This window comes from Enhydra lutris, unplaced genomic scaffold (genome assembly GCF_002288905.1).
Source record: "Enhydra lutris kenyoni isolate GAN:26980312 unplaced genomic scaffold, ASM228890v2 scaffoldscaffold40, whole genome shotgun sequence".
In the NCBI taxonomy this organism is placed as follows: Eukaryota; Metazoa; Chordata; class Mammalia; order Carnivora; family Mustelidae; genus Enhydra; species Enhydra lutris.
This window is the reverse complement of record NW_019154124.1, coordinates 15,917,226-15,940,669: the sequence shown is the minus strand read 5'-3', so window position 1 is coordinate 15,940,669 and position 23,444 is coordinate 15,917,226. Positions and strand designations below refer to the sequence as shown.

Here is a 23,444-nt window from a genome sequence, read left to right as displayed (position 1 = left end):
GTACCTGTTAGTGTTGTCAAAGGCAAGACAGATTCAGTATCTATAACATCAGATGCCTGGATGAAGCCATGTGGTGAAGGAACAATAAGGATGGTTTCATCATCGATGGTGGTTTGATCAACTTGTTCTTCTATGGTAGGAGACTCTAGACCCTAAACAGTGGCAATAAAAAAAAAAAAAGACATTCTGACTCCTATTTCTTAGTTTTCTTTAAAGATTCTAAACACATTTAGCTTTAAAAGGACTTAATATTCAAACATTATCCCATTTAATAAAGAAAAGAAAATTAAAGCTGAAAAATGCACAAAACAGAACTTAATAGAAGCCTGAATGTAGAAGAAACAATGCTGTTATGCTGGAAGGTTATTAAGGAAGGTTACTAACCTGTACCACAAAGACCTACTACGAACCACTCTCCTGAAAATGGTTCCATAGGTCCCAACAAACAATTCTCAATCTTTTGGAAGGGTATGGGGGTAAAGTTTTGGTGCTAAGGCTGTGCAACACAGCTGTCTCATACTTGTGAGGTCACAGGTGGAGTCTGCATTGATTTTGTGTCCAGAGGAAAAAGGAAGTTAATGGAGACCCCCCTCCCCCCACCCCATAAATTATTGCTAGGTTTTTTCCAAACTGAAGGTTTAAGGCTCAAGCAAGAAGGCTGTTCCCTTAATTGCAACTTACCTCAGTAACATAAGCACGGGCTAATGGAGAAGACGACTCCTCTTGTTTCAGGTCGGTGTCAGAGATTTCTTCTGTTCTGACCATAACACTATTCATCAGTTCTGTGCTATTTTGGTCATTGAATTTGGATACATGAGCATCATTAAATGATGGCTCTACAGTTATCTTAGGCTGATGAATTTCATCTGGGAAAGTGTCTGCTTCTAGGGCATCTGGAGGCTCAGGAAAATCAGATGAGTGAATATCACTATCTACTGTCAGTTCTGCTTGGGATATGGAAGAAGTGATGTCCTCTGTGGCAACAGTCTGAATGATGACTCGTGGTGTGTGACATTGCACTGTGACATTGTCACTTGTGTTCAACAAATGTTCTGGCTATAAAATGTCAAAGAAAACGATCAGTGGCAAAATGAGAAAATCCCTACCAGACTTCAGTTATAAGCGACAACTATCATTTATAATTTATAGGTGGTACCCTCCTGTCCCCTCCCCTGTTCTCTTACCTCTGGAACTGCAGTGTTCTTACCACTGTTTTTCTAGGACCCCTCATCCCCATCATTCCATCTCATGGAAGGAGACACATGGGATTAAGGGTTATGCCTCAGTGAAGGCAGAATGATGGTGTAAAACTATGTTCCTGAGACAACAGCAGTAGGAGAAATTGTTTAAATACATGGACTACATTAGTTCTGGCTCTTAAATTCTGTTATCAATTAATCCTGGTCCCTAACATGTAGGTAAACACTTAAACAGAGAACATAATCATTTTCCCCCTAGACCTATTATTATTGAAGGCATCTGGGTTCTCTCATGGTATTAAAAACAAAAAGCTTCTGTGACATCACAGTCTTCTCTACAGAAACTAGAAAAATTAAGGAATTGACGTAACATACGGATAAAGCGTGAACAATGATCTGTTCAGGAGAAGCAGGAGCAGCAGCTGTCAGGGTTACTGTGGGACTAGCCGTCAGAGTGAGGGGAAGGCCTTGGCTTGAGCTTGTCTGAAGTAGGTAGGTACCTGGAGTGCCAGTGGGCTGTAAATGGAAAGACTAAAGGAAAAAAAAAATTAAGAATGACACAGGTGCAACAGACTAAGTAAATAAGCTTATTTATTAAGTCTAGGTTTATATCCAAAATGGGGTCTTTACTATACTCGGCACAAATGTACTTCCCAATCCTGAAGCTGCCCTCAAGTAATAAAATGAAGGGTATAATATTGACTTGTCCTACGTCCTTATACTTGTCTTAGAGGTTTAACAGAGAGGCAAGGCCAGACCTTGATCCTGCCCTTCACTCCCATGTATTTCTGTGGTGCTGTCTTAGCCATTTATTTCAAGGCACCAAGACATGGTAGCATAAGCCACTGTGTCCAGTGCAGTTAACTCACACACAGTCTTCCTTCATGTCTATCTAGAACATAAGGAACTGCCACTCTCCATTTTTGAAAAGGCACTACTATAGCAGCGCTGAAAAGATTTTTTTCATAGTAAAATTTTACGAAATACTTTTTATACTAAGGAGAAATGTACAGAGATAGTAGTGTTGTGAATGACAAAAAGTATTTGATGGACAATACGTTTATCTTCTATGTTTCACAGAACTGTAACAGAACTATTCAATGCCAATAAGCCCTTCACAGCCATAAGCTTCTACATTTGATAATTTGAGTTCAGTTTATCTTACTATCCCAAAGGGAAAGTATTTGCACTTAGAGGGTGATGTTGAAATCCTAGAGCCTGTGGTCCTGTGTACTGATGTTACAACAGCTCTCCTGGGACCAGCTCAATGAACCTTATTGCTAAAGCAGGCATAAATATCTCAGGGAAGGGGTTGTGGGCATTACAAATTATTAGTAAATGGTGCCTGGCACACAATAAGATTCAATTTCTTTCCTCCCTCTCCATAAAAGTAAAAGCTGATCATTTACAACACAACCTTCAGTCAATTAGATGTGGCCAGACAGTAAATACTTTATATATATGCATCTTAATTTACTTAAGTTCCTCTAATGTTCATGATTTTTTTTTTGAAGCTGAGGCACTATCATCCTTTATTAATAAATTAGGATGGAAATCTTTAAATATTTGTGACCCAAGTAAGTAAAAACCTGAACACATACTCTAAATATATGTATTATATTATTTGGCCAGGGGGAGGAGGGGAGGTGGCAAAATCAAGTTATCAACCTGTGACAAAGGCTATTACACATCCCCAATGTGAAGACTACAGGATTAGGAAGCGGAAGCTTTGGTTAAGTAAACTGCTAGCAGAAATTCCAAAGTTGTTCTAAAAGAGAAACTTCAGCCACATTGGCTATCCTCATGAGATGTAACTTGTGCAGAGGATAAACTTTTGCACTAACAGCCCCCTGTTTTTCACAGCAAATAAACCTTGACATGATTTAAATAAAACCTACTTTTTATTTTTTTCCTGAAAAATAAGCTAATTCTGGGTATTACCATTTTAGAAAACAGGACAAGAATGAGGACTTAAAAAGTTATTCTATGAGAAACCCCCTTTCTTCAAATTAGCAATCTTGGCCTTTGCTCCCCCAAACCTCTTAGCATAGGCAACCATTCCTCTTTTTGTCTCTGGATTTGTCTATTTTAGACACTTCAAAAATGGGAATCAAACACTATGTGGTATTTTGTAGCTAGTTTCACTTAGCATAACATTTTCAAGGTTTACCCTTGGAGCATGTATTAGTACTTTCTTTTTTACTGCTGACTAATTGTATGGTGACAGCACATTTTATATACCCATTTGTCAGTGGATGGCCATTTGGGTTTCCACTTTTTGATTATTAGGAAGAGGAACATTCATGTACACGTTTACACGGACATGTTTTCATTTCTCTTACGTAAACCTTGGATTAGAATTGGTAGCACAGATGTTAACTATACTTTTTTTACCTTTCTAGGAACTTCAAGATTCTTTTGTAAAGTAGCTACACCATTTAGGACTGGGACTTTTAAATTCTGTATCCCCAAGGGCCAGTACAATAAACTTTTTGGTTATATACAGTATTTGTTTATCAATACAAAGTCATACATGCACCCTCCTCATTAAGCCCTGTCACTTTTCCTATGTAAAAAGAGCACATTATTGGTTTAAACCTCTACAGAGGAAGAAAAAAGGGGAAGTCTTGACGGATGTCCTCATTTAATCGTCTGGCCTCAGAAACACGGGCATAGTTGCACTGAATGTCAATCATGTTTTTAGTTCATTTGTTCATATGATAACAGTGCTAAAACCAGTGATTTTTCTTATGCATAAAATGACCGCTTTCTCTTTTGTGAAGTATTACTCACTGGAAGAATCTCAAATGCCTGTAGTGTTCCACTGTTTAGTGTTATTGTTTCCGAGTCAACAGTAGCAGCAGGGGACTCTGTTGAAGCTGTGGTAGGAACAAAGACAACAGTAAATAAAACACGTAATAATTTGCCTAGAAACCTGAAGTCATTTAAATTTCTTATGAGAAGCAATCCTATCTGGGATGGCACCCATTAGGGGCTGGCTCAAAGCCAAATCCAGCCCACTACCAGTTTTTGTGAAAAGTATTACAGGAACTCGGCCATACCTGTTTATTTTCCACAGCTGCTTTTGCACTGTAAAGGCAGAATTGACTAGCTGTTACAGAGACAGTACCTGCTAACCCCTGACAGAGATCACAAAATATTTCTAGTATTAGAAGGGAGAGGAATACACTAAGGCTAACTCACAAGTCAACAGGAACTTGGTAAAAAATAAATTCTCCTGGACATTCTGATAAGCAGTATAGGTTCCTGGAACGGGAGTCCCCAAACACCAGGCTTCAGTTTAGCAGCATTACTCTCGGGCCATGTAAACCTGAGCCAACGGCTTGCCTTGAACCTACTAGTGTTAGTGTTCAGAGACTATCTGTCCTGCCTACCTCATGTAGTCCTTAGAAGGAACCACAAACATGAAATATAAATATTTCCAGGGCACCTGGGTGTCTCAGTTGGTTAAGTGTCTGCTCAGCAGGGAGTCTGCCCTTTGCAATCCACCCCCTCCCACCCCTGGTTTGTGCGCGCTTGCTCTCTCAAATAAAATCTTAAAAACAAAAAAGAAAAAACAAAAAAACCCAAAAAACAAAGGTAGTGCTATTTCAGAAGAACACGTTTGGAAGACTGAGCAGCACTTAGAGATCACACAGTATATTATCTCTTTATGGGTGTGTCAGTTGAGGGTTCAGACTTGAGCAGTGTTGGTTACACCCGATCAAGGTTATAAGGAATTAAGAGTAACTGGATGAAATGTGATCTCAACTGCACCTGTAGATAAATCCATGTGAAAAATGATTTGGAATCATCTTGCAATGTGTAGCGTTTATTCCTAAAATACTTCTCAGTGGGAAAGGATATGAGACACCTTTCAAAAAAATGCACTTGATTCATGTTACTATTTCTCTAGTTGATGGAATCTTAAGATCAAACCTAGAATAATTTAAAGGGATTCCAGATAAATAACCTTCGTCATGGGTAAGCAAACTGGGCAGGGACAAACTGTGGCCAAAGACTAAGAATGGTTTTTACATTTTTAATTATTTTGGTTTTTACATTTTTTAAGGATTGTTTAAAAACCAGAAAATCCCACAAAGACCTATGTGGGCTGCAAAGTTTAACACGTTTATATTTACTATTCTGGCTCTGAAGTTTGCGAGTCCCTGACTCCTAACATAAAGGAAGAAACAATCATATGAGATTTTAGCCTGAATGCAAAGAATAACTGATATGGTATAAACTCTTACTTTCTTGCTGGAAGAAATAAAATTATTCTACATATTTTAAAAAAGCCATCCTGTGAATATTAAGGTACCAGTGTCTGCATTCCCAGTAAGTACAGTCACCCCAACAGCCAAGGGAAGTTCTAACAATCTCTGTGCACAATCTATAAACAACAGTAGCTCGCATATTTATGGCGGACCAGTTTTTGCAATTCTTCAGGTTATAAAGTTAAATAAGCAGAGGGCTAAAAAATTTCTTCATGCTTTATTATACTGGTAGAACGCTAAAGCAAATAACCAAACTTAAATTAGAATTTTAAGACAGGCATGATCATTTTAAAGGTCTCCAAGGTAACCTTGATAGTCACTGGATATATGGGTATATGTAGTGTCACCATGACCAATAGGCAGCCCAGTGATTCTCAAAATGGTGTCACAGGGTACATTTGAAAATCCTTAGGGTGCTTTTATTTGCCATAATGATTAGAAGTACTACTGGCATTTTGTGAGTCAAGGGACACTGAGAATCCTGCAGTGTGAAGGACAGCCCTGCCAACAATCAGTTATCTCACTCAAAATGCTAATAATCCCCTGACTGAGAATAACATACAGCAGTTGGCATACTTTTGGCAATGACCTTTCCATAGGCATAGCATTTAGGTAGACAAAAGAAACGAGAAAAAGTGAAGAATCATCTGGTTCTGAGGATTTTATTTGCAATTCTTTTCTGTTACTCTGTCACGGAAAAAAAGGTAGAACTATCAAATCCTCTCCCTGTAACAACTGTTCGGTTCTCATAATCTCATTAAACTGAAAAAATATCAGAGGCTTAAAAAAAAAAAAAAGGATAAAATAGTTCCCAAAGGAAAACTGGCCCTTCTTGAAGAAAATCTCAATCTCCTCAAACCCATTTCTTCTACACATGACTTCAAATCCACCCCTAATCTGTGTGTCTCTGGTTAATTATTACAAATGATGTGCCACCTTAAGAACTTTATTTCCTTGTCCAACTGATTTTAGGTAGTAGTCTATTAATCATTAATTCTTTACAACCTCTAAAAGTAAGATGATTTAAAATGGTTTATTATGACTGGGAAGTTCTGTCACACACTCATCTTTTGTGCAAATATTAATTAAGCTAATGAACATAAAATGCCTTAGACTGCCTCTGTCAACTTACATAAATTTCGGTCAACATTCTGGAAGAATGAAAGGTATTAGAGCCATTAACAAATCATAGAGGTCCAAGAGCAAGGAGTCTCCAATAGACACTTACAGACATGAGTGATTTGGACTGGAATCTGCAAGGCTGTCATGGGGCTTGGAGAGATGGCTGTATTGTCTTCCAAGCGGGCGACTCTGATCTGAACATGCTGTACACTGGAATTGGAATTACTGTTTGGAACTCCAGATCCTGATTTATTCTCCAAAAGCGTTGGGTTGTTTTTTTGATTCTCATGTAACTGTTTAAGACCTTTTATTAAGACTGAAGGGAGATGGGTAGACAAAAAGAACATTGATTCTCCGACAGACCACCATCTAAGCAGCAGGGGAGGTGGGGGTAAGGAGGGAAAGTATTTGGAATAAATAACTGCATACTGCATGTGGGATCTCAGCAAAATAACAATAAAAGTATTTTAAAGCTACAACCTGTCTGAAATTTCTGGAAACATTATCCATCACAAGAAATTTAAAAAATTCCTAACACAATGTTATTCTTGCCACCTAAGATACATTAAAAAAAAAAAAAGCCATTGTGAGGAACATGAAAATAAGACCTTTGTTATGTCCTAGGGCTTCAGGATAAAATTCTTATTATTTGGGGAGAATACTGTTAATGCAAAGTAGCTTACTTCCTTAGTCAGCTGGCTGTGAGTCGAACTCACAACTCGAGAGAAGCAGCTTATCTTTTCCAAACAGTAATACGCAACCACCTTGAATTCTTGTGCAGGAAAGTCAAATCTAGACTTGCCCCCCTCCTATCAGTCCTCTCAGGTGGTAACTGCAATATGGGTGGGTTTATGTCACATTAGTATTCATTCACTTTTCTGGTTTTAATATTAGATTTATAAATTTATAACTATGGACTTAATTTTTTAAAAATCTTATTTTCATCGAGCCACAGTTCTTCAGTATTGTATTTTCCTTTGGAGAAATGGAAGTTGGAGCACTGTATCAAGGGGCATGAATTTGACTGCCTTAATTAAATGGACTGTACATCTTAGTTTCATACCTGAGTGCAAAGCAGGCAATGAAGGGACAAACATGCTTGTGCCTCACTTTTAAGCAAACCCAACTTAGGATGTCTAGATTTACATCATTAATGAATTATGAATTTATAGTCTTTATACTATAAAACCACCAAAGAAAATCTCTAAATGACAAACCCAGTTATGTGAAGTTATTCAACACTTAAAAGTTGATTTAAACCTAAGTTTTCAGAAATACATTTTTGTACACAATATGTAAAATCATTTTTTGCACAGTTGTATGAGAACAAGAATGTATGTAAATGTATTTATTTTCATCTTAGGTGCTTTGAGAATTACACATCACATCAACTCTTCTCAAGGGAAGGAAAGACAGTTAGCCAAAGAAATAGAGCTATTTCAGTGAAGATCTACTAAGATTCGTATCTCTTTAGCTGAGGCAAAGAACGTCTGACCTCTTAAGTCCTGAGGAGTAAATATGGTAAGACAAGGGAAGGACTTAAGAAGCAAAAAACTACATTACCAGGGAACGAAACATCCTTATGATTTGCAATCTGCCTTTTGATGGTCCACCATTTACTTCGAAGCCATTGTGGTGAACGGACACTGCTCCATCCCTCTGCTAACAGATCCCAGTTGATGTCATTTTCATCAGCTACATCAAGCTCTGCTATCCTACAGGTTACAAAACAAACATCTGTTAGATTTTAACTTATTTCTCTGGAAGAACCCTCCCCTGACTACACATGATGGCACTGGCAATAAAGGGGACAGCAGCTTATGTCATGGAGACGCTACTGTTAATTGCATGGGAAAGGACTAAAAGGGTGCAGAACTGCCCCCACAGCTAGGAGCTATGACCTAGCACTATCAAGAGGCTTTTGTTAATGGTACAAGGAATGGGCCAGAATGTAAATGGTCAGAAGCCAATGAAACACTGTAAAGGCAAGGGAGTAGCTAAAGGTTAGAATAGGGTAAGAGCAGTGTTAGTGGAAAAGTGTTTTGTAATGTGTTATAGTGTGCCATAGCAAGTTATTTCCTAGATCTGACCTTTTCCATATCTGTAACAAATAAAAACGTTTAAAAATGAGCTATTTGCAGATGACTAGTTGAAACAGGTTTATTAAAAACAAAACCCAAAATAAAATAATAAAAACAAAAACAATACTCCAGCAGCAACCAAAACAAAAACCACTAATATAATAGTTCCACTAGATTTGGGGTATGAGTGATCGATATTTGTTCTTCAGCTTCAACTGTCATGATGATGTCGATTTTCAAGAGGGAGGAGCTTTTATTACTTTGATGTCTCAAACATGTCCTTGCTGGTATTTCTGCCTCGAGTCACTGAGTCTTAATGGTTGTACCAACTAACTTAAAAAAAAAAAAAAAAGCTCAGGATTATTACCTTAAAGCTATTTTTGGATACATATGACATGGAAGTGCCTGACTGGGTCTGGCGTGAAGGTGTGAAGTAACTGTAGCCTGGGCCCCCTGCTTGGCAATCTTAGCAGTCACCCAAGATTGAAGGGCATGGAGACTGAACTGCCCTCTTCCCCTGCACACGGTGCCCCTCTGCTAGCACTGAGGCACACTGGTGGACAGTGGCAGGCTGCAATGCCACTGTCTGTGCCATACCTGTTCTGTGGGGAGAGAGAGGACTTCAGTCTCCACGCCTTCAATCTGGTACTTTGCATGAGCACTAAATCCACTAAAAAGGAACAAACACAAAACAAAAGAGCTCAATATGAAATGCACAGGGTCTGAAGGATCCTCCGTGGACCCATTCTCTATGGAAAGGATGCTTTTCAGACATTAGGCATCTCAGGAAACCAAAAGAGGAAACATCAATCAAGCCACCTACTGCTATTGTCTTTAAAGGACTTAGGACACAAACCTGAGGATGAGATTGATTTCATCTTCCTTGGTCCATTCAGTTCCTCCACTCTGTTTCCAGTTCAGGTAGTTGAGCCATTTAGAACGACACTGCTTTTCTGAGCGGGTACCCACTCGCTCTGCCACAGCTGCCCATGACACGCCCTGTGTCACTATGTCACCTGGCTCAGTGCTTGTCAATTCATGAACCACCTCTGCAAGTCTCTTTTCCTCTTCTTCTGTCCACTTCCCTGAAAGAAGGAAATCATCAGACTATTACTGCTACCTTCCTTTTTGCAAATCAGCTGCAGCCCTGATGGGAAGTACGCAGTAGCGCCAGTAAGTTATTTCTGAATGACTCTGGGGAAGGACACTGCATGTATCTACTAAGACGACTGCATTTGACTAGGCCAGGAAGGTTCTTGATACAAAAGAAAATACAGAATCCTGATGGAAAACACTGACTGACTCCTTAAGGAAAGAAAAACTACCCAGTACATACCTAGAAAGAATTATACACTGCCAGCCGCACTAAACCTAAGTGGGAAGAGCTTTGTGGTGGCAAGTTGGACACAAAACCTCACAAAATTTTTCCTTAGTCTCGTCTAGAATTCCCTGCTCTGCAGAAGTGGTGTGGCTAACAGAGATCCCTCACCAGAGGAATGAATGATGAGACAAGTGGAGTAACTCCTATGGGCTCCTACCCACTTTAGTAAAATGGAAACTAGGTTTATACCATCTCCTTTCCCCACCAGCCCAACTCTAAGAAACTGTGACAGAACAGAAGTCTGAGACTGGTATTCACACATGATTTTACTCCAGGTTTTCCCAAAGCCATAAACCAGTAATGACACCAAATGATCCGCTTGGTCTTTTCTTAAGGAACTTGAGCATAAAAACAGTTTTTTTTTTTTTTTTTTTTTTTTTTTAAACTCCTTCCACTTCTGTTTCCATTTTGTTACTAGTAGCTAAAACGCCTAGACAATTTCAAAAGAGCTGTGTGCTTGCATCAGGGATTCATTCATTCAACAAATACTTATTGGACTTCTATTATGCGCTAAGCACCGTTCTGGATACCATGTATTCAAGACAAAGTCCTGCTTCTACTTTAGCATGGCAGCAAAACGGTACTCACAGTGCCTTACATAAAACTCTGGGCCAAATTCTAAATCTAGAGCTCCTATTCCTGCTTCATTCATTAAGCTGTCATTAACCACAGAATGACAGAGTTGGAGGGATTTATGTTCTCTATGTCTTGTGGGTCACAGGGCTGGTGGAGTCAATGGTTAAGCAGGAGATATTCCCCGATTCCACTTTGGCAGGGTACGGAGGTGAAAACGGAAAACATACAACTAGGAAGGTTAGGCTTAACTTGAGAACCACTTTTCTTACTGAAAGACGAGCACAGATTGTGGCTCCTTCAGAAAATTTTAGGGCTAAAATGGAACTATCTTACTTTCCTTCTCATATATGAGAACTACAGATCACCTATTCTAACCTCTTCATTTTCGAGGAAATTCAGGCTCAGAAAGTTATGTGAGAGCTGGTGCCAGAGCCTCAATACTGTTATTGGTCACAGAGGTTAGGTTTAACAGTATCATCAGTGCATTTGTATACACTAAGAGTTAAATAGGCATTTGTGGTCTGTACCAGAGACTGAAACACTAATGACAAGTTTTTTTCTATAGAAAAATATACTTACTTGCTTGAAATAAGCAAAACAGAGCCATAGCACTGAAGGTAACTTGAGCTGGGAACTGCACGAACTGAAGTTTTTTTTTATAACATGAAGTTGATAAGGTGTTGTTTACAGAAGCTCAACAGTTAGATGAGTTTAAATTAAAACTACTTCCTGTTATGTAAGCCTTAATAATAAAAACTTTCCCAACTGGAGCAGTTTTGCATTGCTACAAAATGGAAACATGCTACACCTAAAACCTCTGAAAAGGAGGCAATGTGTCCCTGTGAACAATGTCACCTCACACAAAGGCAGAAAAATGAAGGCTTACTCGGGCCTACAAAGCACAAAGAAAAAGGAAGACTAGAAAATACAATGTGAACTCAAGCGAATGACAAATTTCTTTCTGGAAGAGAAGAGAAAGCAGTATGAGAAGGGGCGGGAAGCTCTGATGGAGACAAGAGCGGCCCCACGGCAGGGCTCACAATACCTGTGTTGCAAGTATCCTTCATCAGTCGGCACCGATCTTTGACGGAAGACGCGCTTCTTCCTAGCGCCGCCCCTATTGTTGCCCAGTCATTGCCATGCTTTATCCGGAGCCTAAAACAAGAGTCTGCCAATCAGCATTGGGTTCAACTGTTTTCTCCCTTTTAATTTCATCATTTATTCTTCATTCTTCTTCTTCCCATTTGACTGGTTTGGAAGTTGTGGGCAGCAATACTTTGAGAGCCAAAGTTTGAAAGTGTGGCCTTTTTTTGGGGTCCACAGTTGTCTGTGGGTGAAAAAAAAAACAGGCAGCAATTGCCTTTTTCCTGGGTCAGAGAAGAAATAAGTAACTTGGATATGTGTTCAAAAAAGACCAAATTTCCCCTCAGGTTACTGACACAATCTCCCAGGCAATCCCCAGATTGTTCCCTTTGAGCACACCTAACAAGCTCTTCTCAGACATCTGAAAAAGTTTCCTAAGCTGCTATCACCATAAAGAGGATCAACCGTCAATTTTTTCCATGGTCCATACAATCCATCAACCCATACTTTAGGGCCCTACTCAACATAGCAAAATTATTTTTCCTGCTAAATAGCCTTCATAAAGTAGAGTCCGCCCAGACATTAAGTGCAACATTTGCTAAGTCACCATTCTAAACTAAGCATGTAGCACAACCCCGGTTTTGATCCTGGTTTCTAAGCCTGGTATTCAGTCTTCAGGCCACCAAGAATGGCCATCTAATCTCTTCTGTAACCCTTATTAGTGGTCTGAGGACACATTTAATTCAGCAACTCACTAAGGAGAAGATGAAATTTATGGGCATGGCTACTCTGTGCACGTATGGACCTGAAAAGTTCTTTTTATGGTCAATCATGCTTAATAGCACGATTAAATTATACCAGTCTACTAAAAATCTCTTGACAATTTCAAAGTAAAAGTTTAGAAAAAACAAAGGTATTAAAAAAGTTAAAACCCAACTATCAGAATTCAGGAAAAGAAAAAAAAATTTTTAACTTACTCCTTAAGCTTTTCAATTTCTTCAGGTGTATATCTAGAAATTTAAAGAAATTTTTAAAAAGATTGATTAAAACAAAGAATGTTAAAAAAAAAAACAACTTAATGAAAACCAGAATTTTACTTAGGGACCCAAATGTTAAGTCACTTAGCACATTGATAATATTTTAAAAGTAACCAACTTCAAAGTAAATTACTAAAAATTGAAACTGATGCTTCTATCTTCTTTTTTATAAAAAAATACTTTTAGCTATAATAAAAGTGAGCAATGTACATCTTTCTCTAGGAAAATTCAACACTTAAAACATATTTGCACCTATTCCACTTTAAGTCTTCCTTTATTTGAAAACTGGTTTCAGGCCCTCTAATATCGTAGTTATTCTGAAAGACTTATGTATGACACTGTAAACCAGAGCCAAAATGCAAATCTATGGTAAACTGTTACAAGGCACCAAAAAATTTAAAAAACTTCTCTTTATTTCCCCTACCCATGCATGGACATCTTCCAGACTCTTGCTCCAATGTAAAGGCTCTTTTTCTTTAGAGGGTAAGTACTCAATACAGCCAATGCAATGTTCTTTTAAAAAGCAGTACCTAATAAGCCATATTATGACTACCTAAAATTCCCAAAGGGAAATTTAAAAAGTCAGTAATACCAAAGACTCATTGCATTGAAAAAAAAAATGATGCCTTCCCATAAATGTTACCTATAACAGAAATCCAGGCATTGTATTTAGAAATTTATTTATTTTCCATTCTGGTTTTATTTAAAAAGATAAAAAAAAGGGTCACTAACCTAAGAAATGCTATACTATAAAAAAATAGGAATGATGTTACCAATGAATTTAGAGGGTTTTTCCCCCACACCTCCTAAATCTTTACCCACTATAATATTTTTTATTATGTTACTTTATTATATAGCAGACTTTGATGAAGATAGCGAAGTCTAAAATCTGACATATAAGGTGATTGAGATTCTAAGTTCTAAGAGGCCTTATTATAATGAGATTTCCATAGTTACAACATGGACCTGGAGAAAAAAAATATTAACACAGCAAACAGTAATTCATAGCTGTTTCCAATTAAAATTCTGCTCATATTTTAAAAAAAAGATAGCTCTTTAAATATTTCCCCTAATTACATGAAAACATGCAGCATTACAAGTTTTCATACTTTCCCACATGGTTTCTGTCATCATACATGCGAAGCACTCTTCTATAAACTGCAAACAAAGGCCGGTTCAGACCCCATGCTATAGTCCTGTAGAAATCTTTTCTTTCGTCTTTTGACATCTCAAAGATGATTTCTGTAGCATCTTTTATTCCGCGTGCCTAAATGGGTTACATTTCTTTGATTTAGGCATTTCTGATAAAATGCATATGGATATACTATGCTTTTTAAAAGTTGTTTTTTTATTTTCAAGATCATCAATGGCATTTAGAAAAATAATGTATTGCTAATTCGTTAATAAGTCAAATATAAACTTTAAAATGTTTCAAGAGATAATAAAGTGATACTTAAATGCTCCAAAAATAAACTATTAAATTCATAAAGTCATGTTGTGTCAACACCTTTTAAAATTATAAAAAAATTAATATCTAAAGAAAGTAGAAGAAAATCACAAGAATAAAATTAACAGAATTAGGAATCAAATAAATAACAGAAACTATAAGCAATGCTAAAAAAATGGTACTTTGAAAAGACTCATCAAGACTAATAAAATATGAAAAGATAAACTATGGCAAAACTAAAAGACAAAACACTGGAAATGAAAAAATGGGGCCTAAGTAGAGATGCTACAGAGATTAGACAGTTGAACATTATGAAAATTCTATGGCCATAAATTTGAAAACTTACATAAAATGAATAAACTCCTAGAAAAAGTCAACTTACCAAAACAGACTCAGGAAGAGATAGAAAATCTAATAAGCACAGACCACCAAGAAAATTTAATAGTTATTAATAATTTTTCACAATGGGAATACCAGGCCCACATGACTTCATAGATAAATCCTACCAAACAATCAAGAGAAACATCATTCTGATTTTAAACTATTCTAGGGTATAAAAAAACAGGGGGAACACTTCCTCATTCATTTTATTAGGCTACTATAACCTCAACAGCAAAACCAGACAAGGACAGTTTCAGAAAAGAATTTTCAGGTAAGTTCATTTTCTAACACAGATCCCCAGTCCCTAAAATATTGAGCACCAGCAATGTGTAAGAACGTCAGTAATCAATACAGATGGATACAGATGGTAAACTTATTCCAGGAATTTTGTGTTAATTAAAAAAATTATTATAGCATTAATTATTAAATTTATGGAAAAAGTGTAAATAGCTATAGATGTGGAAAGAACATTTATAACATAGAACATTCATAATTACACTCCTAGTGAATTTGGATTTGCTGATAACCTAATAAAAGAAAATATATAAAAAGCATAGGTTGAAAAAGAAAAATCATTTACAGGTGTTATATATGTAGAAACTTAAATGAGTAGCAAATTCTCATTACAAAATCAATATACAAAGTTATTTGCATTTCTATACAAAGATCAAAAAAAGTTTAAAAGTTCTCATTTACAGTATCACCAAAATTAAAAGCAACAGGACTAAATCTTAGGCAAGTTATACAAGTCCTTTATGGAGGAAAACAAAGTACCAAAAGGCATTAAACAGGAAGCCACTACAACAGACGGTATACAGTGTTCTCTATAGGAAAATGGAATACTGTAAAGATGTTAATTACCCTCAAATTGATGCACAGATTCAGTGCAGTCCAATAAAAATTCCAACAGTTTTCCATTCTCTGCAACTCGATTCTAAGCAAAGGGTCAAAAAGGGGCAAGACATTCATAAAGAGACTTGCCCCATTAGGTGCTATGATTTCTCTAGGTAGTGTCATCTATACTAGTGGCCAAGTATCAACAAACAGAACCTGGGAACAAATTAGAAACCTACAAACAGATTTGTGGAAGCTTGATTTGGAACAAAATGGACACTGTAGACTGGGAGAAGGCGGACATTCCATAGCGATGCTGGGACAACTGCCTTCCATGTAAAACAAACAAACAAACAAAAAATCAAAACAAACCAACAGAAAAACCCCAACAGTGAAACCCTATCTCAGAGCTATAGGAAAAAAAAAAAAATCAACATGAAAGACAGAACTATAGAACTTTTATGTGACAATATATAGGGCAATATCCTTATGCCCTTGAAGCAGAGAAGGATTTCCAAATAACCATGCAAAATATAAAAGTAAAAAATGATTTTGATATTGAAATTAAGATTTTCATCAAATGACCCCTGCAGAAAAGGAAAAGATAGGCTACTGAATTGAGACAAGATATCTGTCAGACAAATAAACAAAGAGCCAGCATACATTAAGAATGTCTAGAGAATGAAAAAGGTAACCCTGCAAAAAACTGATCAAAAAACAAAAAGGAATTTCAAAGGGGAAACCTAGAAAGTGGCCAGTAAGCATATAAAAGTATGTTATCAGAGGAATAAAGATTAAAATCCAAAATAGAGTAGCATTCACACCCATCAAATTTGTTTAAATTAATAGCAAAAAACCTAAAAAGACCCCAAATGACCGTTAACTGCACATGGTAACTTACAGTATCTATACTGGCATTATAAAATACAGCTAAAAAAAAAAAAAAATCAACAGGGTATGGATCACAAAATCACAATAAACAACAGAAGCCAATTACAGAACACCCAGAAAATGAAACTATTTACATAAATTTCAAAAAGGTAAAATTACACTGATGTGCATTTTATACATTCCTTGGAATGTATAGAACTTCACAGGAAAAAGTTTCTACATTTTATTTTTCTATTAATCTTTTTTTTTTTTAAGATTTTTATTTATTTATTTTGACAGAGCGAAAGAGATCACAAGTAGGCAGAGAGGCAGGCAGAGAGAGAGGAGGAAGCAGGCTCCCCGCAGAGCAGAGAGCCCGATGCAGGGCTCGATCCCAGGACACTGGGATCATTACCTGAGCTGAAGGCAGAGGCTTTAACCCACTGAGCCACCCAGGCGCCCCCTATTAGTCAGCTCTACACCCAACGTGGGGTTTAAACTCATGACCGCAAGATCAAGAGTCACACTCTACTGAATGAGCCAGCTAGATGACCCAAGTTTCTAAATTTTAGAATTTAAAATCCTCTTATTCCAGTTCTGCAAATAATAAATCTAACATTTACAATCTGAATATATGAAAGGCACTGTGTTGCAGGATGACCATATACTGAGATGAAGATGCTTCTGCTCTTTTTTCCACTTGTATCATACTTTCATTTATCTGTTGTCTAATTAATTCGTTTAAAAATGGCTTCACATGGGGCACCTGGGTGGCTCAGTTGTTAGGCAGCTGCCTTCAGCTCAGGTCATGATCCCAGGGTCCTGGGATAGAGCCCCACATCGGGCTCACTGCTCCATGGGAAGCCTGCTTCTCTCTCTCCCACTCCCCCTGCTTGTGTTCCCTCTCTCGCTGTGTCTCTTTGAAAAAAAAAAAAAAAAAATCTTAAAAAAAAAAAAAAAAAAAAAAAGGCTCCACAGTGTTCTTAAACAGCAGCACATAATAAAAACCATGATCAACTATCAAACCAGGTATCTTTTCCCAAGATCAGTATGCCCTTTTGGACGTTTCCTATCTCTGCCAATCCATTCATCCTTCTCCCAGGCATCCAAAATAAAACACCCTGAAGTTATTCCAAATCCTCCTTTTCCCTCTTCTCTGACATCCAGTCACCAGGTGTCCTTACCAACCATCTGCTTATCTGCCAATTCTTCCACCACTCTAGTTTATAAAGTCCTTAATTATCTCATCCAGTCAAGCGATCTCAAATCAGTCTAAAAGATTTAGATCTCAAAGATCTCGCATCAGTCACATTCCTGCCCTTTAGTCAGAATTGAAGGGGTCCTTGAAAACCATCAACTCCAATCCCCTAGACAAGAAATAAGCTTAATTCCCAAAGTTCAGGGTTCTTATCATTTGTTACTGCCTTATATAAACCTGCAGCATTTTTCAAGTTTTAACTAAAGTTTATGTGACCGGTGGACATATACTTTCAGCGGTCACTGCATCTGTGTTTCTCTTAAAAATATTAGTTTGGTGGGAAGGATCTTTATTCATTAACAAAGAACTGAAGTTTTTTTATTTACTCCTCAGAGTTTACAGAGCTTAGCTTGGGAACAGTGCAGATTAAAATCAGGTTTAGGGGGCACCTGGGTGGCTCAGTGGGTTAAACCTCTGCCTTCAGCTCAGGTCATGATCTCAGGGTCCTGGGATCGAGCCCCACATCAGGCTCTCTGCTCAGTGGGGAGCCTGTTTCCCCCCACCCCCCGCCTGCCTCTCTGTCTACTTGTGACCTCTCTGTCTCTCTCTGTTAAATAAATCAATAAAATATTAAAAAAAAATAAATAAAATAGGTTTAGGAATATGGACAGTCTAGGCACCAATATATTTATAGTAGTGAAAAATTTTATCAACCACCCGAGTATCAAACAATAGGAGAATGATTAAATAAATGCTGTACACGTCCCTTTCCCAAACAATGCTGATGGTCTGTATTTCAAACATGCACTAACTCCAATAAGGGAACGGTCAGCAAATTACTAGAAAAATTCCCTTGAAAAGAGCACAGACCTACTCCACCAATCCCTCACTCAACTAAGTTACTAGCTTTTCTCATTTCCTATAAGACAGTTCTATTTCTTTGGACTGGACTTCAAAGCCAAGTTTCCAGATAATTACTCGGTTCAAGTTAAAGGGGCTAATTTAATGTGCTCTGAGTTTCATTTGACTCCTTGGTGCTCAGCATTTGCTCATGCTCCCTCCAGCCCCATTCTAGCCCAAGTTCTCTTCCTTTAAGACTCCACTCAAAAAAATAAAATAAAATAAAATAAAATAAAAAAATAAATAAAAATAGGGGTGCCTGGGTGGCTCAGCGGGTTAAAGCCTTTGCCTTCGGCTCAGGTTGTGGTCTTGGGGTCCTGGGATTGGGCCCCCCATTGGGCTCTCTGCTCAGCGCCTGCTTCCCACCCCCACCCCCCAGCCAGCCTCTCTGCCTACTTGAGATTTCTGTCAAAATAAATAAATAAAATCTTAAAAAAAAAAAGACTCCACTTAAATCCTTGCTCTTCCAAATATTTCCCATAACTGTCCTAACCCTAAGAATATACTCTTCCTTCTCCAATCTCATGCAGAATTCACAACATGTATCACTCACATGGTACAAAGCCTTACTCTTCACCTGCTTTTAACACTCCCAAATGAACTGCTGGCTTTTAAAAAGCCAACACTGTGTATTATAGCAATTCATATCTCCAGTACCTCAAAAATGCTATGTTCAAGAGACATTTAATGAAAAGGATGACTTAGCTAACCACATATAAGCCTCAACAGAATAATGAACTAAATTATTCATTTTTTTAAAAGATTTTATTTATTTATTTGTCAGACAGAGATCACAAGTAGGCAGAGGCAGGCAGAGAGAGGAGGAAGCAGGCTCCCTGCTGAGCAGAGAGCCCGATGCAGGGCTCGATCCCAGGACCGTGGGATCATGACCTGAGCAGAAGGCAGAGGCTTTAACCCACTGAGCCACCCAGGCACCCCTAAATTATTCATTTTTTTTTAAAAAGGGGAAGACTCATGTTGTAAATACACTCAAAGATGACATGAACCTTAGGCTTTAGACAATACAAGCATAAACTAATTTACAGGCTGCTTGAAAAGACAGGGCTTTAAGATTCTGAGAAGCTATTAGGATTTTGCCTAAATTTCAGGTGTTGACTAACACAGTAAAGTTATGTTAAACTAAAAATTTGAAATTTGTTCAAAAATATGCTATAATTATACACGTTAAAATTATGAAGCTATGACATATTAACCAATCATCCATTAGAAAAACTACTGGAAAGCTCCTTATAAAGTACATACAATGATGCTTTGATGATTTTTGCAATTGGCAATGAAAGAATTTGTGAAACAAACAAACAAAAAAATGCCATAAAATACCTTTAGATAGCGTTCAATATTGTTCATCAAAATATCAATTTCTTCCTTAGACCACATCCCCTGTTTCCATTTATGTCCTTTAAGGGAAAAGAAATAATGTTATAGAAAATGTTATCCCTCAAGAGGAATAAAATACTGCAAATTTGCTTTGTGATTAAATAAATTATTTATGGGAACAAAATATAGCTACTTTTTTATTCATCTGAAATCTGAAAGATCCCCAAATAGTTGCTTTTGTAATCTCTTTTGAGTAGACTCCAAGCCCAATGCGGGGTTTGAACTCCTGACCCTGAGATCAAGGGTCACATGCTCTACTAACTGAGCCAGCTATGCGCCCCATAATCTCTGGTTTGTAAGAAAGAATACATTCGCTCCTAGGGCACCTGGGTGGCTCAGGCAGTTAAGTTGTCCAACTCTTGTTTTTGGCTCAGATCATAATCTCAAGGTTGTGATATGGAGCCCTGCATCAGGGTCTGCGCTCAGTGTGGAGTCTGCTTGAGATTCTGAGATTCAGTCTCCCTCTCCCTCTGCGCCCCCCCTCTACACTCTCCTTCTCTCTCTCTAAAATAAATAAATAAATCTCAAAAAAACAAAAACCCAAAAAACAAAAATCCAACATTTGATTCTACTACATAAAAACAATAATAAGTAAAAGAGTAAGAATTTATTACTTCCTCTCAGTTATATGTCTTATTCTTGGAGCAATACAGGCATGCTAAAAAGACAAAATTATAAAAGCCAAATCATGCTCAAAACTGTCTGAAAAATTCACCAATGAAAAAAATAAATTTTATGGGCAAAAGAGCATGCACAAATGATTCTAGGACAAGGTAAACATACTATGTTGGATACGAAGCGAATAATATATTTATAATGAGTATTTACTATTCAGTGGATGAATGCAATTCCTTTCCTTAACTTCAGAGTGGTGTAAGCATAATCCCCACTTCCTTGTAGCAGCTCCCCACCAATCCTCATGAACTCCGGAGCACTATAAACACTTACTTTAAACTTCTAAGCCGATTATCAGACCAAGAGTTTTGAAAAGACTTGACTTCCCACTCCCATGTGAAGTAACTACTTTCTTTTAAATGCCAACCCTGTGCATCTGTTTATGATTTACTGCATCTCAGAGAAATTATGATCACTGAAAAACAAATGTTGGTTTCATGGTCTCATTCAGAGCCAAAGTTAGTCAATCACAAAAACTCAATTACTGTAACTACTCAATCACAATTACGAAGTCCTCAAAATCCTGATGACTACAAGTTCTTCTTACCTCCTCTTTTTTTTCCAATGGACACTGAAATTCACATTACTTCTTACCTTTGTTAGTAAGAGAATCCTTATCTTCTTTAGTTGTAAACCATGCTTGGCTAACTGCTGAAACTTCCTCATTACCCAAGGGAGATATATCATCTAGTTGTTCATTCTGTAGAATCTTGAAGCCGTAAAGGGGGAAAAAAAAGTATAGCTTTATTTAATACAACTTGACTCATCTTTATCTGCAATACTAAACATTATAAAAACTCTAATCTATGGAAAAACAATTTTTTTTTGTTTTTATTATGACAGTATGGAAACAAACCTGCCAGCATTAACAAAATATGACCTTCATTTAAGTAAGTTAACTCCGTACTAGTGGCATGAATTTTATAGAATAGTAGCTAGGGTTCCAGTAAGTACTTAAAGAAATACAGGATATCTAAAGCCATCTCTTTATTTATATATGTAAAATAAGCTCATACATATAATAAAATAGAAAGGTTTCATTTGACTGTCATGATTGTTCAGGTCCCTTAGGTAGTTTGCTGCCAGAATATAGTCATCTGTAATGTTAATCTCTTGCTAAATTTAAAGGATTAATAGGCCAAATCAGAAGACAGAGCAAAATCACAGTCTCTTTATTGACAAGTTTGTTTTAGCCAGCCTCTAGAACTGATTCCTAACCTCATCAATGTACCTCCTTCTCAAAGAACTGTATGTTATCACTTCTTCTTCTTATTGCAGCTAAAGCAGTCTTTACTGAGAAATGTGTAGTTAAAAACTAATAGCTTTATTGAGATAATAATTCACACACCATAAAGTTCACCCTTTAAAGTATACAATTCAGTGGCTTTTAATATATTTATGCAATTATCACACCAGGTACATTTTCAATTACAGACATACGTGATCTAGCAAATTCTGCAGGAACAAAACCGCTTAAGAGAGCTGGCTTTGGGCTAAAGACAGCTATCGTATGAGTAAGGAAGATGTGGCAACAGGGCTACCATTCGACGGACAAGCCCACCTATCATATGCAGGCCAGGAGGACAGTCACATGCCCAGTGACCACTCAACTCAGTTCAGTCTCCAGAGTGGGTCAACTAAGCTATGTCACTGACTGGAGGTAAGTCCTAACAGACATTGGACTACTTCTTGAGGAGGCAGAAACTAAATTTCTAATTTCAAAAGGCACTGAAATCATCCTGCTTGGGAAGACGGTAGCTGTCAGTGAACAGCCAAAGCACAACAAGGAGGAAAGACACATCTCTACCGTTATCTCTGTTGTTTTTTTAATCTGGAAATAATGAATGTGTTGTATTTAAAAAAGCACTGTTCTTTAATCTATGGACAAAAAGCTAGAGTCACTGGAGTAGGTATGAAAAGTTTTGTCACCCTATGTTTATGTGTCATACATTTTAGATTTTTTTTGTTTTAAAGATCAAGAGGCTACCTTTATAAAGGTGAGAATGGAGACAGACTAGACAGGTAATGTCTAAGGTCTCTTGTATTCTGAACATCCCAACTGTCTAAGATTTGACACAGAGGTTATTCATCAAGGGTGACAGATTGCTGACAATACCCACCATTAGGAAATGTAATGTAGAAAATACTCTCTTGAGATGATCTTCTCTTATATATTAATCAGCTGGTTAAAAGAATAAAATCACCATTTCCCAAAGTGAGTCTAAATATACAGCCCACTCTTTGAACCTAAGAATATCCCTGTCATGCTGATCAACTGCTCTCTTTGGGCAAAACCTAATGCTTTTTGTCTCAAATTACCCTGATGAAGAAATACGATTACTATTTACAAAGACTAAACACGTAAATAGTAAACATGTAAACAGCCATCAAATGAAGCCAATAATTATTAAATTTTAGCAGTAAAACTTAACACCATCCGATAGCAAGTTAATGGAGTATTGTAGACAACTTAGGTTCCTCAAAGAATGTCTAACTATATTTAGTATACACATATTATTAAGTTTTACAGTATTTTACCCCCATTTTTCACTACTTTATATACTCATTTTTTAAAAATTACTCAGATATGTTTAGTATGCTGCATTTTTGACATGCAGCCTTTCTGAGTTGGTGTAGTTGTAGGGTTTTATGTCTGTAACATACACAGACTTGGAAATCTAAATAAGTCCCCCACGAAATACCTCTTGTAGCCACAAAGCACTGTAAATATTGGGAAATTTTTGAGTTTCTAATTATCTTTCCTGCTAGCTCCAACGCTGAAATGGACAGTACATTAACTACAGCAGTATGTGAAACAGTTACACCTGCTTTGGCATAGAACACCGCAAAAGTAGGCTCGTTCTGAACTCTGAACTATGCTTTCACTCACAACCTAATGGTATTTTTATGAAACAAGTATTAGAAATTATTAAATGTTTTTCATACACTAAAATGGTAATAACAAACCAAGAGGCTAATATCAAA

General features: G+C 37.2%; 1 protein-coding gene across 2 annotated transcripts in view; it reads right to left on the bottom strand.

Annotated features, from left to right (window-relative positions):
* The window catches only part of LOC111155300 (cyclin D binding myb like transcription factor 1), a 46,822-nt gene that overhangs the window by 3,202 nt on the left and 20,176 nt on the right, over positions 1 to 23,444 (bottom strand). For both annotated transcript variants that reach the window (XM_022515440.1, XM_022515441.1), the window contains 12 exons: positions 21,054 to 21,168; positions 19,728 to 19,804; positions 13,866 to 14,023; positions 12,697 to 12,729; positions 11,682 to 11,791; positions 9,536 to 9,764; positions 8,162 to 8,313; positions 6,705 to 6,914; positions 3,993 to 4,078; positions 1,575 to 1,730; positions 682 to 1,056; positions 5 to 152 (listed from right to left, as the gene is read on the bottom strand). In XM_022515440.1, the coding sequence (XP_022371148.1) occupies positions 5 to 152; positions 682 to 1,056; positions 1,575 to 1,730; positions 3,993 to 4,078; positions 6,705 to 6,914; positions 8,162 to 8,313; positions 9,536 to 9,764; positions 11,682 to 11,791; positions 12,697 to 12,729; positions 13,866 to 14,023; positions 19,728 to 19,804; positions 21,054 to 21,168 (1,849 nt within the window). The remainder of the gene's footprint in view (positions 1 to 4; positions 153 to 681; positions 1,057 to 1,574; positions 1,731 to 3,992; positions 4,079 to 6,704; positions 6,915 to 8,161; positions 8,314 to 9,535; positions 9,765 to 11,681; positions 11,792 to 12,696; positions 12,730 to 13,865; positions 14,024 to 19,727; positions 19,805 to 21,053; positions 21,169 to 23,444) is intronic.